This window comes from Microtus oregoni, unplaced genomic scaffold (assembly GCF_018167655.1).
Source record: "Microtus oregoni isolate MIOR12 unplaced genomic scaffold, Mior012 000034F_ref0000314, whole genome shotgun sequence".
NCBI classification, from domain to species: Eukaryota; Metazoa; Chordata; class Mammalia; order Rodentia; family Cricetidae; genus Microtus; species Microtus oregoni.
The window spans coordinates 18,039,676-18,056,043 of record NW_024543093.1 but is presented as its reverse complement, the minus strand read 5'-3'; the positions used below and the strand labels follow the sequence as shown (position 1 = coordinate 18,056,043).

At 36.0% G+C, this 16,368-nt stretch overlaps 1 protein-coding gene across 25 annotated transcripts in view; it reads right to left on the bottom strand.

The window, feature by feature from the left end:
- The window catches only part of Nrxn1 (neurexin 1), a 1,082,053-nt gene that overhangs the window by 590,578 nt on the left and 475,107 nt on the right, over positions 1-16,368 (bottom strand). For 17 of the 25 annotated variants that reach the window (XM_041630237.1, XM_041630235.1, XM_041630239.1 and 14 more), the window contains 2 exons: positions 13,540-13,743; positions 10,945-10,971 (listed from right to left, as the gene is read on the bottom strand). In XM_041630237.1, coding sequence (XP_041486171.1) covers positions 10,945-10,971; positions 13,540-13,743 — 231 coding nt within the window. The remainder of the gene's footprint in view (positions 1-10,944; positions 10,972-13,539; positions 13,744-16,368) is intronic. The other 8 variants (XM_041630242.1, XM_041630250.1, XM_041630254.1 and 5 more) reach the window with 1 other exon arrangement.

The window sequence follows — 16,368 nt, the reverse complement described above, 5'->3', positions numbered from 1 at the left end:
GACAGACACACAGTGTTTCACTAAAATATTAAAAATATCCTTTCCTATTAAAATGTATTTCTAGCAAATAGCATAAATCAAATGTTAACTTCAGCATTCCTATTCTCTAAAATCTGAACACTAGCCACTGAGGAAAGGCATTTTCGGAACCTCCCTCCACCAGAGAAACCCATCACATTAACTTCAGTGTTTCTATGTTGATTAGATTGCTACTTAAAATCATCCTTTCTGCTTTTGTTTTATACTTGTTAAATCATTATTTATTTTGATCTAGAGCAGCTGTTCTGGTGGGAACTTGAGCAACATACTTTTCTTCCCTGTCCTCAGATAGCACTGTAAAATATGTTAATAAGAGAAATCATTTGTCTACAAATGAGCTCAATGCATTTTTATCACTTAAAGCAACATCTGCTGTGGGGTGTGTTCTCATGATAATAACTATTATCAATATTATGCTGTCATTATTTTCTTCTGGATGAATTTGAAAACTCAGAAAATGTAGCAATTATCTTTTCTTGCTCAGTGCCATTGAACAAGAATGAGTTGCTGAGTATTTGCTGAAAGGTTAATATTTTTTTTGAGCCAGTGTCTCTATGTTACTCTGGCTGTCCTGAACTCACAATGTAGACCAGTCCGGGCTTGAACTCAAAGAGATCTACCTGCCTCTGCCTCTCTAGTGCCTGAATTAAAGGTGTGCGTCTGGCTAAAAGGTTATTTTTTTTTTAATTTTGTGGGAATTTGCTTTAGGCAGATGAATGCTTAACTTAAGACAAATGATTAATAAAAAGTCACCCCAGTGACTTTAAGTGCTTCTATTGACAAAGATAGCTATGTCCCTAATGAAAAGTCACCCCAGTGACTTTAAGTGCTTCTATTCACAAGGATAGCTATGTCCCTTGTTTTAATGTTTAGAAGTATGTAATATGTTAAGGCCTATGGCTGGCAAGCTGATAACTATTTGGGACACCCCTCCCCAGTTGTTTTGATAATAAACTTAAAAAGTATGTCTGTATGACTTAAGAGAGCAACAGGACCTGGGACCAGTGTTAGAAGTTTCTAGGGGCAAAGAGGAAGTCAGCTTAAGTCCTATGGGAGCTCAAGTCTTCATACTTAAATTTGAAACAAGCAGGTAAACATGCGTTTTTTTGGTAAGAGATTTGACATCTGGGGATTGAAACTGAGGCCTCAAGGAACATCTCTTCATTACTGTGCCTTTATTCTATTACAAATTCCACTGTTTATGGATTCCTCATCTTCCATTTCATTGCTGTCTAAACATCATCCGTTTGGGAAAGTGGACAAAGTTAAAACCGTCGTGATATTGATTGTACCCATTTATGACAGATCAGGATAAATACCTCTGGTGTTTTCCAATGGGAAAAGCCAACAGTTTAAAAATATATCCTACCTTTCAAATACATAATTATATCCACAACACAATAAAATAATCACAAGTTAAACAAATATATTGCTCAAAGAATGTTTCAAAAATAACTCTCCTCAAATCTGCTCTAGCTCAACTTACAAGCTTAGAAATATGCAGAATAAAATAAGCCAATTAAAAAGAAAGTAAAACCTGGACTGTGATTTTATTTTAAGGTTTATAAAAATAAAAGTTCATTTCCAAGAAATGCTTATCACATAACAGGACAGCTAGCAGGTGTAAAATTAAATAGTAAAGAATCAATATGCTTTTATATAAGTTAAATATATATTTGCTGTTCATTTATTTAAAAAAAAGTTATATTGATCTACATTAGTGTTTGTTTAAATTCACCTTATAAAACGCCTATGCAGAATCACCCTGTCTTAAATTTTAGGAATTAAAATGCATATAGATTCTAAGCACATACATATTAATTTATATATAAACTGACATTGCATAAACAGGGTTATCATCATAATGCAAAGATTATTTGATTAAATAAGTTATCTCGCAAGAATGTATAGAGCAGCATCTGCTCCGTGTCACTCTACAACAGTGGTTTGATTTGTGTTTTGTTTTCTGTGTCCTCAAAACTCTCATAGCCTATGTGAAGCTGACTATCGTTAAGGACAAGGGTGGTCTCACAATATTTAACTAACCCTTGGATTTTGGGAAATATTCTTGGATATTCTTGATATTCCAAAAGTCAAAAGCATGCCAGTGAAAAACAGAAGTAAGCTACTTTTTTGAGTTTTTTTTTCCTTTGCTTTCATTGAGGGGGAGAACAGTAGACATCTAGAAATCTGTGCCTCTGTTTTAAGCATCAATCGGAGGCTTCTTTGCTGAGAAAGCACATTTTAAGGAATGTGGCCAGAAAGCTGTCCTTTGAAGTAGTTCTTTTTGTTCCAGTCTTCCATGACTACCTAGATTTAATGGGCTACTGCAAAGCTGTTTTTGGCACCCAAGAATTAGAGAGAAAGCAGAAAATATTTCTGATTATAATACAAGGACTGCTAAATCCTTCTTTATTTGGACTTCAATATGCAAAAAACTGTAATAATTCTTTTAATTATGATAAACTTAATTATTAGACTGAGTCTTAGTTCCTAAGTTTAGTTCTGTGACAATTACTTGACAATTTATTTGGGAAAATACTGGAATTGCTTTTTTGGATCAATATCTTCTGATATGAACAGCTTGCCATACTTATCAGGAAGGGGTGCAGCATAGTGATGGACCAGTCAGTGCAATGACTCTCAGAAAGAAAATTTCTCTCCCAGTTAATATGGGTTGGCTGAGGACACACTGTGAAAACTCCTCCAAGCTCCTCTCCCAGCATTCTTTTCTGATTAGTATTCCAGGGAGCTATACTAGCCCTTCTCCAAGAAGGCCACAGTCAATGACACCTTACACTATCTAGAAACATCTAGAAGCATTTCATCTGAGGATTTCCTTGTTTGGCTTGTTCAAAATCATGTCCTCAAAATCATTTGAGAAAACTGAGAGTACTGATGCACTGTGATAGAATCTGATTTTGTGTATTCTCCCTGTGTGTCATTAATTGGTTATGTGCCCTGGAATTTCTATAAATCATATTGTCATAAAATATGAAAAAGACAACAAATGAGTTTTGAGACATGCCATTTAACAATTGTTTATGAAACATTCTAAACTTAATCTGGGTATCGTGGGCTTTCTGTATAAAGACACATATACATGGCATCACCCCATAAGTATATATTATATGAATGTGAGTGGTTAGAGCACTAATATGCTGATAAAAGTTTCTATGAAGTTTGAAATCATATACTACTTTTGAATATTTCCTGTTCCACAAAGCTTCTAATCGTGACTATTATTTCTTGTTAAGGATCAAATTTTTTTCCAGAAGACATTCATGAACTAGGGAAATGTCTCTGCAGTAAAGAGCACACGCTGGTCTCGTAGAGGACCCAGTTGTTTCCCAACAACAGCTCCAAGGCATCTGATACCTGCTTCTGCAGTGTGTGAATCCTGTTGGTTCCCAGCATCCTGCGACACCAGCTTCAAGGCATCTGACACCTGCTTCTGCAGTGTGTGGGACCGGTTGGTTCCCAGGATCCTGCAACACTAGCTCCAAGGCATCTGACACCTGCTTCTGCAGTGTGTGGGACCTGTTGGTTCCCAGCATCCTGCAACACCAGCTTCAAGGCATCTGACACCTGCTTCTGCAGTGTGTGGGACCTGCACTTATATGCCCATATGTCTACACACAGATTTACATGGCCAAAATAAAAGAGAAATTTAATATGCCAATGATGGAGGAAGGTCATTGGTTAATTATAATAAAGAAACTGCTTGGCCCTCATAGGTTAAAACATAGGTGGGAGGAGTAAACAGAACTGAATGCTGGGAGGAAGAGGAAGTGAGCTCAGAGGCCGTGCTCCCCTCTCCCGAGCAGACGCAATGAAGCAAGCCGCCAGGTCAAACATGCTGAATCTTTCCTGGTAAGCGCACCTTGGGATGCTACACACATTATTAGAAATAGGCTAGTCCAGGTGAAAGAGTTAGCCGGGAAGAGGCTAGATATAATGGGCCAAGCAGTGTTTAAAAGAATACAATTTGTGTGTTGTTATTTATGGTGTAAAGCTAGCCGTGCGGGAGCCGGGCGGGACGAAAAGCAGGCCCGCAACTCCCACAACATGCCAATAGATTTAAGATGTGCATGGATATGTTATCTATTGTAGGCTAAAGTATGCTAAATGGTCGTGATGCTAATTTTTTAAATTTTATTTTGATAGGACATTTACTTTTATCTAGTTATGATGGCCTTTTGACTGAAAAGAAAATTTCATAGCATATATTTGAAGGTGGATATGATAAACAAAAGCAAGAAATTAGTCACTAGCACCTGACCAACTGAAAGACATATGTCAACAAATGTTGGAAAAGCACTCTCTCTTTTTCTCCTCTCTCCCTCTCCCCTATCTATCCCTCCTCTCCCTTTTTTTCTCCCCCCTTCTCTTCCCTCCCTCTCTCCTTCCTTCCAACCTTGGGATAGAAACCAAGGTTCTACTACTAAGCACCTATTCTAGCACTTAGCTACTCTATACCTTCAGTACAATATTATTTATTATATCTATTGGCTGAAATTGTTTTACTAGTAGATGTATAGTTTGAAGAACTATCAAAGTATTCTTCAGAAAATAAATTTTCTGAGCTGACTTATTTGATTAAATTTTCAGACATAAGATAATTGGGTTTATATTTTCAAGATCTATTTAAACAAATAAATATTCATCATGTTTGGAGTTATGGTCAAGATTCATATGTGCAGTTACTGACAATTATTTTTTATAATTTTGTTTCATTGTATTCATTATCATTGTCTAGGTTCTATACTGTTCTGCTTATTTCTGTACTATTTATGTAGTGAACAAGTCTACATTCTAAGAATGTTTCGATAATTATATCAAGTCATTTCCTTTTCATTTAAAGAGATTTTTTGAAATTTATGAAATATAGATTAGAAATTTGTTACTTGTAAATGTTAGTTGGGTTTCAGTGAAATGTTACATCCCCACCAAAAGACAGGGAAGGGAGGAAAGAAAGATAATTAGTGGAAGAAAGCAGAAAGGAAAACAAGTAGAAAGAAAAAATTGAAAAAAGAACAAAATCTCAAAGCAAGTATATACAGATGTTTGTCTGTTCCACAAATACAAAATACAGCCAGTATGCTGTACTCATTCATTATAGAAAACATCCACTTTATAGAAAAAAGCAAGAAAGAAATATCAAAATCAGAATTATTTTGTCAGACTCTTCTTAGTTTTTTTTTTTTTTTTTGACAATGTTGGCCTAGACCAATGTTTACTAAGCCATATTCATTAGCAAAGGAGAATTTGAATGCATTCAGCACTAATCAGGAAGTATGCCTTCACCAGGTTTTAGATAGAATTCTGACTGAATAAATAGTGATCTTTTCTGGCATTTGGAGCAAGGTAGATTTCTATATTTTATGTAAGCAGTGAGATTATTCACATTAGATACAAAGTCTTCTATCTTCAATCTCTCTCACCTACTGTTGCCCTATCTATGCAGCCGTGAAAATAATCAAGGAAAGCTATTTTCTTCTTTCTGCTTCTCACAAATTTAAATGTGCAGATGATTCAAACAGGCTTCCTTTAAAATTCCATTCAAATTTTGGGAGCTTTCTAGATTTGTGACCATATCTAAAGCTCTCTGTTTATCTTAGCTGCTTGTTTTCTGTTGGAAACCTACAATTTTCCTATATGTTTTATATTCCATTACTCTTAATGCTTTTCTAAAAATAAGAATTTATGAAACTGTCTTATCTTTCTTTCCATTGTACATACATTCAGCTAATAACAATAACAAAGCTCAAATTTTCTGTAGTTTTCTTTTTACCTGTTATTTCTACTGTCATCTATCCCAGATGGTAGACAACACCAGTCCCTCTGGGGCAATTATTTATAAACTCTACAAAACAAACCTCCATATTGGGAGAACAAGCAGAACTCTATCTTCTAAAGTCATCTCCTCTTTAGGTACCAGGCAGCTCTAAACTGCATATTTGCTCTATGCTAATCTATGCCTTCCCCCAGAATGTACACCTATCTATTTAAGTAGCTTTGCCAAGTGACAGCTTGATCACAGCAATCTAAAATGGCTTAAGTGCCACAGGTTGACATTTTGCATTCTTTTATTGCTTTTCATTTTTATCTACATAGAAAATTGGCGATAACTAATATCCAGTTGATCTTTTCATTCTGTTAATAAAATGATAACACAAAGATCTTATTATCTACCCCAGACATCCATCAAAGTCTATTTTCCAATAACAACACTACTTTGAATCTTGCTTATCTCTTTCCAAGTCAAAAGTGAGGTTAAGTACTTGGCTTTAGATTCCCTTTTGCATCTAGGACTGGTGTTTTGTGTTGTAAAAAAGACTTTGAATATCAACCCCTGACATTTTGTCCACATAAATAGCTTCTGCAATTTTTTTGGTTAGGCATCTTAGATGAATCACTTGGCATGATTAGACCAAAAATAGTTGAGAGCTGTGCCTACTGAAGTAATTGTTTTAGCCCCAACGAGATTTTATTCTCATATGGAAAGAAGAAGGAAGGGAACAGAAGAAAGCCACATTAGAAGTCTAGAAAGAAACAGAGAAGCAGTAGGAAGGAAGAAGGAGCAGAGGAGACACACACAGGGCACAAACAAAAAGGTAAAAGAAAACAAGCAAAACAGAGACCACAAATGTATTAAAGTCCATTTCTCAGGCTGGGAGACAGTCAAGTGAGTGAATTGCTCTCTGGCCATGTGTGGGGATGTGAGCTTGGGTCTCTCCATGTGGTGCTTATAGTCTCTGCATGGGACATGGAAATAGTAGTTCACTAACTAGAGGGACTACCCAATTGCTGAGCTCTAGCTTTAGTGATAGACTCCATCTAAAAAAATAGGTGTAAAACTACAGAGAAAGGGAGCTGGCACTAACCTCTAGTGTTTGAAAGGACCTGAACACCCTCTCTCCTCACTATGCACACACAATCCACTGCTTTAATGGCTTCATACCTTCCAGTAGGCAAGAATAATATTTTATGAGATGCCACTAGCATGAAAAAACAAAACCTATTGAAAATAACAAGCAAAAAACAAACAAACAACAAAACAAAACCCAACAACAACAAAATTAAATCCTTAATATGTCCACTACAAAATGAAAGTACTTACTTTTCTGGCCATTAGGCCTCACCCATGGGTGCAAGTTTGACTTCCAAATTTTTTATATCTTTCAACTTCAAAGATTATATCTCTAAACACTTATAATAATAACGTTTAGAAAAAAAGGAAAATATTAAGTAACCAAATACATCACTACAAAGGCTATTTTTTTTTCGGAAAAAAATTTAAGTATAATCTAATCACTTTAGAAATACTGTTTGGAATCACTGAGTATCCAGTTTGAGATCAGACATCTCTTAATAACTTTAAGATTCAAGGAGACTCCAGGCTTTGTGGTTTTGCAATGAAAAAAATATTAGCTAAATTTTGTACAGACCCTACAAACAGTGCATCTGAGAAACTTTTACATAGAATAGAAACTTTCTTTTGCAAATTTTTATAGTCTTAAAACACTTAAGTCATTTAATATTATGGAACTGCCAAGATACTGCCCAATACATTTTTTGCAACATTATTTCATATCCAATAATTGAGGATCATATTAAAAACACTATTTTTGACACTTTATTATAATTTATCTCATATTAGTATAGTTTTATGATGGTTTTTGTCAAGTAGTGCACAACTTTTTCAACTAATTCAAATATTTTTCATCTTTACATTAAATGAATGTAAATTCTCAGTCCTTTCCTATCTAACTGTACTAAATTATCTTTATTTACCCAGGAATTGTCTTCACTAAAATGAAGTATTTTTGTTGTTGTTGTTACTGCTGTTGTTACTACTACTGTTTTTTTTTTTTGTCTTTTTAGGCAATTGTATTACAAAATTATTGAGTCATGGTGTGTTGGCTTGAACTGGAAGTTCCCTTTCCCATGTTCAGGTATTTGGACACTTGGTTCCCATTTGGTGGCAATGTTTGAGGAGATTACTGGCAGGTGCAGTTTTGGTGGAGGAAGGTCTGGTTGGAGAGTTCTGAACCTCATGCCACTCCCACTCACTGCTCTGTTCCAGATGTGAGCTCCCAGACTCCTCTTCCTTCACTTTTGCAGCCTGCTCTCATGCCTCCCTGTCACGAGGACTCTTAGTCCTCTGCAACTGCATGTCCAAATAGCCGCATTTCCTACCAGCTGCTTCTGGCCATGGTGCTTATTGCAACAGAAAAGTGACTAATGCACAGGGCGATCAGCTTTTCTCAGAGTGGGAAAGAAAGAAAGAATACTCTCCCTGCCCCATTCCCTTTCTGGTGATTCTGAGCAGAGGACAGTCAACATTCATAAATGATGGTGTTTACCTTTCGGTTCATATGTTTTCAGACTGACCACAATCTAATTCTAAGATGCAGCGAGCAAAAAGTCATGCTGATGTCAGCAGAGGCATGGGAGCGAACTGAGCCTGGTCTGCAACACTTTTCCTTCACCGTCCAAAAGATCCAAACATTTAAATTCCAAGTAGATGTGCAGAAATAAATCTCAGATGGCTTGTGCTCAATCTGAACAATTTAGAGGATAAGTTCTCAATTGGTGGAAATATTTTTTGTTATAGTCCATTTAGTACCTGTGATAGTTTTCTTAAAATATATCAATTGAAGTACTTCATAATAATATTTCAAGAGTTATGCAAATGTGACATAGTAAATGTGTATTGATTGCCAAAGTGTCAGACAAGCTTAGGGTTCAGAAAAGTTCTACGCAATAAATTGGGGTTGAGAAACACGTATTTCCAATTAAATTTTGGTTGAGTATTAACTGTACTGAGGGGGAAAATAGGTGAACATTATTTATTTGCAAATCCCTAACTACCCTCAAATTCGACTCCTCTTCACGAAACCCACTACATTTGCGCACTGCTCCCCAAATAAAACAAAGGCAAAAGAAAAGGAAAACATTACCTTGTCATTGACTGTTTCTTCCAGCGACTACTGTCAAGCTAAGGCATGTGCAGTCCTGTCCGAGGTGTGCACTGAAAGCTCGAGATCCACTCATTTAATTCAAGTGGTCAAGTATGACTTATACTACTTTAAAAAGGAAAAGAATCACTAACCAGTGAAAATCTCTGTCTTCAATGTTATTATTATATGAAATATGTAAATATGCAAAGTATGGAGAAAGACTCTTCATAGTACCGTAGCAGTAGAGCCTCATAGCAGACAATGAATTGAGTCTAAGAAGACTAAGACTAATATATAGTTTCTCTCTCTCTCTCTCTCTCTCTCTCTCTCTCTCTAGCTAAGGGACAGAGAATCACATTTGAATTGGTTAATTCCATTAATTGTCAGAGTGTACATTTTTTTGTTTTATAAATTTAAAACTTAATGTTTCATTCTGTGTTTAATACAAATAAAATAGAAGAAATACATAAGGGGAAGGTGTCGAAATGAATATTTTCCCCACATGAATTTTCTAAACTTCAGCAGAAATCAGTAAACTCTACCATTGTATTAAGGTGCAAATTTACTTTGTGGGCTTCCAGTTTGCCCCTGTCTGCACTCTGGGCACTGGGGCATAGATCTATAAAATCAGACCTATAAAACCTATAAAATTAATTTTTAGGAAGGACTCCAAGAGAATGATAGGAGAGGAGCTCATGTAAACTTGAAATTTCATTTGTGTTAAAGCTCAGAGAGATAATTTTTAGGCATTATTTTGTTTTGATCATTTTTAGGTGCTTGGCACAGTTGGTTTAGTTTATAACTTAATGTTTATTCCATTTATCAAACTCACCTTTGTTTTGCTTAAAAATATTACCACTCATGAATACAAATATCAATTGTTTGTCTTCAAACTCAAATATATTCAATAGAATGTGTTTATTTTAAAAAGTTATTTTGCTTTTCCAATTTTTTTCCTCAGAGAAGTGGTTGTTGGACTTTGGAAACACAGACAAATATTTTGGAAGAGCCACCAACTCATAGGCAGCTTTCTCCAGGGCCAGAGACCGAAATCTTAATATGGCATTGAGATGAGAGGTGGGTTAGAATTATTTTTATTAAGTAGTTAATGAATGTGTGGTCATTGGAAGAGCTTTCTTTATGTGGTCAGCAAAACCTGGAAAAGAAAAAATCTAAACATTCACATAAATGTAATAGATTTACTTATTACTTAATTCTGGAACTCAAAATAAAACCACAGCCCTTATATCCATTCAGATCTTCATCAAAATTCAAATAAAACTCAGTCCATGCATCTTTCTGACTCATCATTTGGCATGCATATCACATTAGTTATTTTTGTATATGTATATATATATAATCAGGATGTAAAAATTCATCATGTACATTTTCTTAATAATCAAGAATTAACCCTTCAAGTTCATAAACTTTCTAAGAATATAGGAGGGTGAAGAACACATAATGTCTATGTAAATCTTTGTATGAATTTAGAAGGATCATTAATAATTCTCAAAATAAGAGAAGTTAAAGATTTATATTTTTGATTTAAGGGATAGAAACAGAAGAAAATAAGGTGCAGGGTATTTTACCCTATTTAATACTGAAGGGAACTCCTGGAGTTGGAGTTCTGACCAAATACCAATGCACAGTCTGATGCCTCTATAGACGCCCATACATTCTGTTTCCAAATGTGTGGCAATTCTTCCAAATAGGAATAAATCATATAGAAATTTAATCTATGTAAAATTATATAGGAATTTACTCTAATGTGGATGATCAAATATAGAATGAATGTTTACACCCCAGATGATGGACTGGTACGCTTCAAGGTGAGCTCATGAGTTCTGAAGATGCATTTGTCTTACTCTCTCTCTCTTCCTTGTCTAGCTGACATTGCAATGGAGGGAAAACAGTTTAAAAATTTTGAATAGGCACTTACTGGAATTACAGTTAATCCTGATACAATCTAGATGGGGAAGAATAGATGAAAAATGAATATTTATCCTTCAAGGTAACAGCTGCAGACATCCAATAAAATTACAGTCCACCCTTCCGGGGACAGACACATGCAAATTTGGCCACTCCATATCATTATTCTTTATATATTCTGGAACCCATATTTATTGTTATAAAATTGTACCATTGGAAACAAAAAAATGCTTAAAAATATGGCCAATTCAAACAGAGCTACATGGTGACAAATCTAAGTGAGAGAACAAGTGATAACTGTCAAAGATGCTTGATTCAGACTGGCCGCAACGATCCTCCCCATGTGTGAAAGAACATACCATTATTCTCAACAAACGTTAGAAGTGCTCCGTCACAATGGGGTACAGTGCAAGCTCAGCTAGGCTCAGACATCTTGGACCTCCAAAATCTAATATCCCACAAAGGCTGACAAAATTATTTTTTTTTACAACTGCAGTAGTCAAGTGGAGAAAGAAATTAAAATCCTTCTTTCTCATCCTAGTATCATGCATTATATGTATATATTTCTCTTTTGATTTTGATTTTCTGGGGCATAAAATGTTTGCAACCAGATATTGATCAATTCCACACCTTGTATTCATTGAAGGAGAAAATGAACAACACATGGACCTTTATAAAGTACATTGGTTGTGGAGCAGGCAGCCATCCTGTGTAGCATGCAGGCCTATGCCTCTCTTACTTGCTGTTCAATGCTGTCTTTACGTACTGGGGATCACAGTTGATAGTATATTTTTGATTTTTCTTTTTCATCAGCTTGCTTCACATAAAATCAGATACAAAAACAGAATGTCTGGTGTGGATAACACAACGGTTATTTTTAAAGAACTGCATGGAATGTTTTGTTTATATTTTATGGAGAGATAAATAGATTTTTGGCGTTTGTTTTATTTTAATGCCTTTGGGGAACATGGAAAAATATAAACCTAGATTCTGTGTCCATATAGCTAAGTTTGTCATGTGTCGTCAACCGCATCAGAAAAGTGGTTGCAAACAGCCAAGGACCAGTAGCTACACAACTCCTTCTACAGAATGCTTTGCTGGTGAGAATCCTCTAAGGGTTCCTAGAGCAATCAGCCTCTTAGTGCAATTAAGCCAGTTAGTCCATTTTCCTGTAGTAACCTATCGTTGTCACTAGAGGGAACTCTAGCAGAACAATAAACTGTAGTATATTTTTTAAAACTATATTATTTAGCTTATTTAACTTGCATTAACTGAGTGTAATTAAATGCAATAGTTTAGCAAGAGTCGCCTTTCTATTTGGTGATCTACCATTCTCCCCATCACAAATGTAGGTAGGGTTGACACAAATGTCACCTGTTTTGTTCTAATCATCTTTCTGAACATAAATGAAATACATGGTTTCAAAGTTTGTTTTTCTTCCTCTCATGATTCATTTGTGTGTGCACGTGTTTATGTGTGCATTGTGGGAGTGTGTGTAATTAATACTGTCATAAAATACAGGAAAACCTCATTTATTTTCACTTATCTTGGTTGGAGTTGAGGACAATATTGAAACTTATTGGGCAGAATATTAAATCTTCACTTGGTGTGGAGGCATTTTGGGGAAGGACCCCTATGAGTAAGGATTGTGAAAGGCCAAGCTGAGGTAGAAAGCTAACTTCCAGGATTCAGGAGAAGCTGAACTTGCAGGCAATCGGGATCTCATTAGGTAGGAACCTTACTTCCCTATTCACTGAAATAAACTTCTAAACCCTCCCCTTCACAAGATGTCACAACTCTATTAATCTGAGGTTAGATTATTTAAATTTAGCTAAAAAATAATAAAGTGCTCAACTTTTAAAATTCCACAGTTCAATGTTTTGTTTGTTTGTTTGTTCTGTTTTTACTCCATCATTCCTGTTGATTGGTGAGGTTTTACTATAGCGACTCTTACTGAGAGTACACTTAATCAGAAAAGCATTACCTCTCTGCAAAGGAGTCTGTGTCCTTATTGTTCTCATGGCTGTTTGCTGCGGGCCGCAGACTTTGGGCATTGAAGGGTTGTGGATTGCTGAATGACAGCAAAATATCCCACACAGTACTTCAAAACAGAAGAGATGGAGGACCACAAAGATGACTATTCAAAGGAGAAGCCCATGGAGTAAGTAGGAACAACCACTGGTCTAGGTGCAAAGTGTAAATGGGGTCCTTCATGTGCATGCTATCGAACACATGTTACCCTTGTTTGTTTATTATTCATTTGTTTGTTTAGTCATTCATTCACTCATTTATTTTGTAAGGGTGTCATCTATCACCCACTAGAACGTCAATAAATATAACAAGACAAAAAAAATCCAATTTGAGACATCTTAAAGCCTCATAATTCAAGGTTTCAAAATTATCTCACTGATAGGGCTTCCCCGACCCCTCTTTGGTAGGAATCACAAAATACTAAATTATGTAGAACATAAAGAAGTGGTGCCCAACAAAGCATTAATTAATTGTTTTAAGTTTCCATAGCAAACAGGCTAGTTGATAAATATTTGCAGGCAAAACTGAACAAAAAGTGAGAGTGTCAGCTTAATGGTGGAAGGCATTTTGTTACCTAGATTGACCGTGAGTTTCACACGCCCTGCATCCAACTCCAGTCGAAGGGTATCTGCAGAGTCTCTAGAAGTGGTCGCCATCAGAATACCGTATGCACGCTGGGATCTGAACCGTAAAGACACGTCCTCAGCCTCAGTGTGCATCACGACAGGGAGCTGAATTTTCATGAACATACTTCCATCATAGCTCAAAACCGTTGCCTCTGTGGGAGAAAATTGATACAGTTCAGTTTTGGTTAGTGTGGTTCATGCACACTTGGGAACGAGGAGTATGCTGAAGTGTTCTTGACAGGACATCAACGGCTAAATCAGCTCATCTGCTACAGAAATGAGTTTCTTGTTTTGTAATGGCAAGGGACATTCTTGCAGAGACTTTTTCATTTGTGAAGTACATCCTACCACTCAGAAAGTTGCTCCACGTATAGCATATACTACAGCAATGTCCATATGAGGCCATAAATATTTTATAAGCATTTCCTTAGTAAAAAACATAGGTCATGCTGTTTTGAATAGCTGTAGTCTAAGTCTGGTTAGACACAGCACAATGGTGCATGTGTGCATGGACAGAGAGGGTCCTAAATGTCCTCTGACATTAGTCCGCCTTGCCTGGGTTCCCATGGATTACTGATGAGCAGAAGCCCACGGGGTGCTAGTGGAAGATATCTAGAGCCAGGGCTGTGTGGAAAATCCAAGGATGAACAGAAGCTACTATCCATCTTTTTTATACTATCTTCTCTAAAACAGAAATATTACAGAAATACAGAACTCATCCTCTCTACCAAAGTTCATATTCCAAAGAAGAAAATCAAAACCAACAACATGTCAACAGTGAGCAATGCGAATTCTACTGTGTGATTAAGCTTAATGGGGAATTTTTTAAAGTTCCCTTAAAACATCATCTTATTTTCAGATTCCTGTACAAATAAGAAATAATCTTAAATGTCCGTAAGTACGAACTTGGTTTATAAAATACCGAATGGCCAGCAAATCATCCATAACTGTGCACATCGAGTAGGGGTGGGGGCAGGAAGAGTGGTTTGTGTGGTATGCTTTTATAAATTCAAATACAAGGAAGTTACAAACACTTTATTAAGCACGTGAAGAAATTGGTGGCAAAATCGCCGATGACAGAGTGCTTCTTGAAACAGCACCCCCAGTGTTAGGTACCATTTGGTACTGGAACATAGAGAAAGAAGTATGAGTCATGTTGCTTCTGGGAATTCAAAGTGTCATTTAATAAAAGAAAAACTACCTGGTATGAAAATAACCTGAAAATTCTCATCAATCTTGGCTATTTACACAGTGTAGCCATTAGCTTTACTGGTGTCATTGTGTTCATAATTAAGATTTTATTCTGGTGAGGCTTTCAAAGTTTATCTTTCTGAAAGTCTGGACAGTCAAGTACGGTTTCCAGGAGACCTTAATTATCAGTTGTTATCATTCAAGGCTCGATTGTGAAACCTGAATCTCTCAAAGTATTGCGCTCTGTTTCTAGGATTCCTTCCTTTAGCCTCTGCTCTCTCCCTGCAGACTGGGATGAACAGATCTAAAGGCACCTGTGAGCTCTCTTCCCTCTTCCGTTCTGAGCGAAGACTTCTTCATCTATTGCCCATTTGACATCTCCAGGTAAAATGGAGTTATAGTCTCATTCTTAATTTGCCTTTCCCCATATGAACACATTGCAAAAGTACTCCTCCAATCCCTTCCATCTCACTAAATGATGTTTTCATTACTGAACAAGGTCCATTCTATGGATTTCTCTCTTACTCTCTCTACCATGTGCATTCTGTTTTCAAGTTTATAGACCTTCATGCTATAATTAAATTTTTATCTCAGTTTTTTTTACCTTTTCACCTTACTATTTGAGTCCCATTCTCTTCTTACCTAGATAGCTAAAATAGTTATTTCTGTGGACTATCTATGTCTGCTCTATTTTTCTGCACACATCAGCCAAGCTGAACCCTTACATGGGGAATCCCTCCCTGCTAGATAAATAAATAATGCCTCCTCTTTGCTTTTGCAATTAGAATCCCTCTGTCCTCAGTTCTTACCGCCGTTCTCGCCAGTTACTCTATTCCACCCATTCCAGGTCCATTCTTATTAAATCATTTGCACTCACAAATGCCTGTATGTGGAAGTTTCTCACCCTACATCTATTAATTTTTGGTTCTTTCTTGTCTTTGGTCAATTATACAAAGCAACATGTAACTCAATAAAAGTAATAAATCGTTATGTAGTGTTACTTTGCCACCATACAGATGAAAAGACTAAACTATTATTAGCTTTCTTCTGATTAATTAATATGCACAACTACTCTGTTATATAACAACATTTTTAAATAACTTCATTTTTCTTTAAAAATTGCTCAATTTGAAAATAAAACTGAGGACACATCTTTTTAGAAATACACAATTAATAATTAGTCATGTATGTATTGTGTAGTAGAATCCAAAGTAGAGAATAAATCAAGCTCATTAGCCTTTTACCATGCTCCAAAAATCTGCGGGAATGAAGTAATAGTAAAATCATAAAACTCAAGGCCCCTTGTGTCATTTCAAATGAATCTCAATGTGAAGATAACTTGTTGACAAATGACAACTGAAAGCCTAAATGATTCCTCATAATTAGAGCTAATGTTTAATTAGGCAAAAAATAGAAAATGCACAAGGTTGTAGTCTAGAATTGCCAAATAAATGTTAGACAACATTCTGACATTTGAAGGTTATGATATTTGGTAGCATCATTTAACATTTGGAAAATTGTTTTATCGTTTGGAACATAAAAAATAGTACTTTAGAAGGATATCTCCAAGACACTGCTTCCTAGTG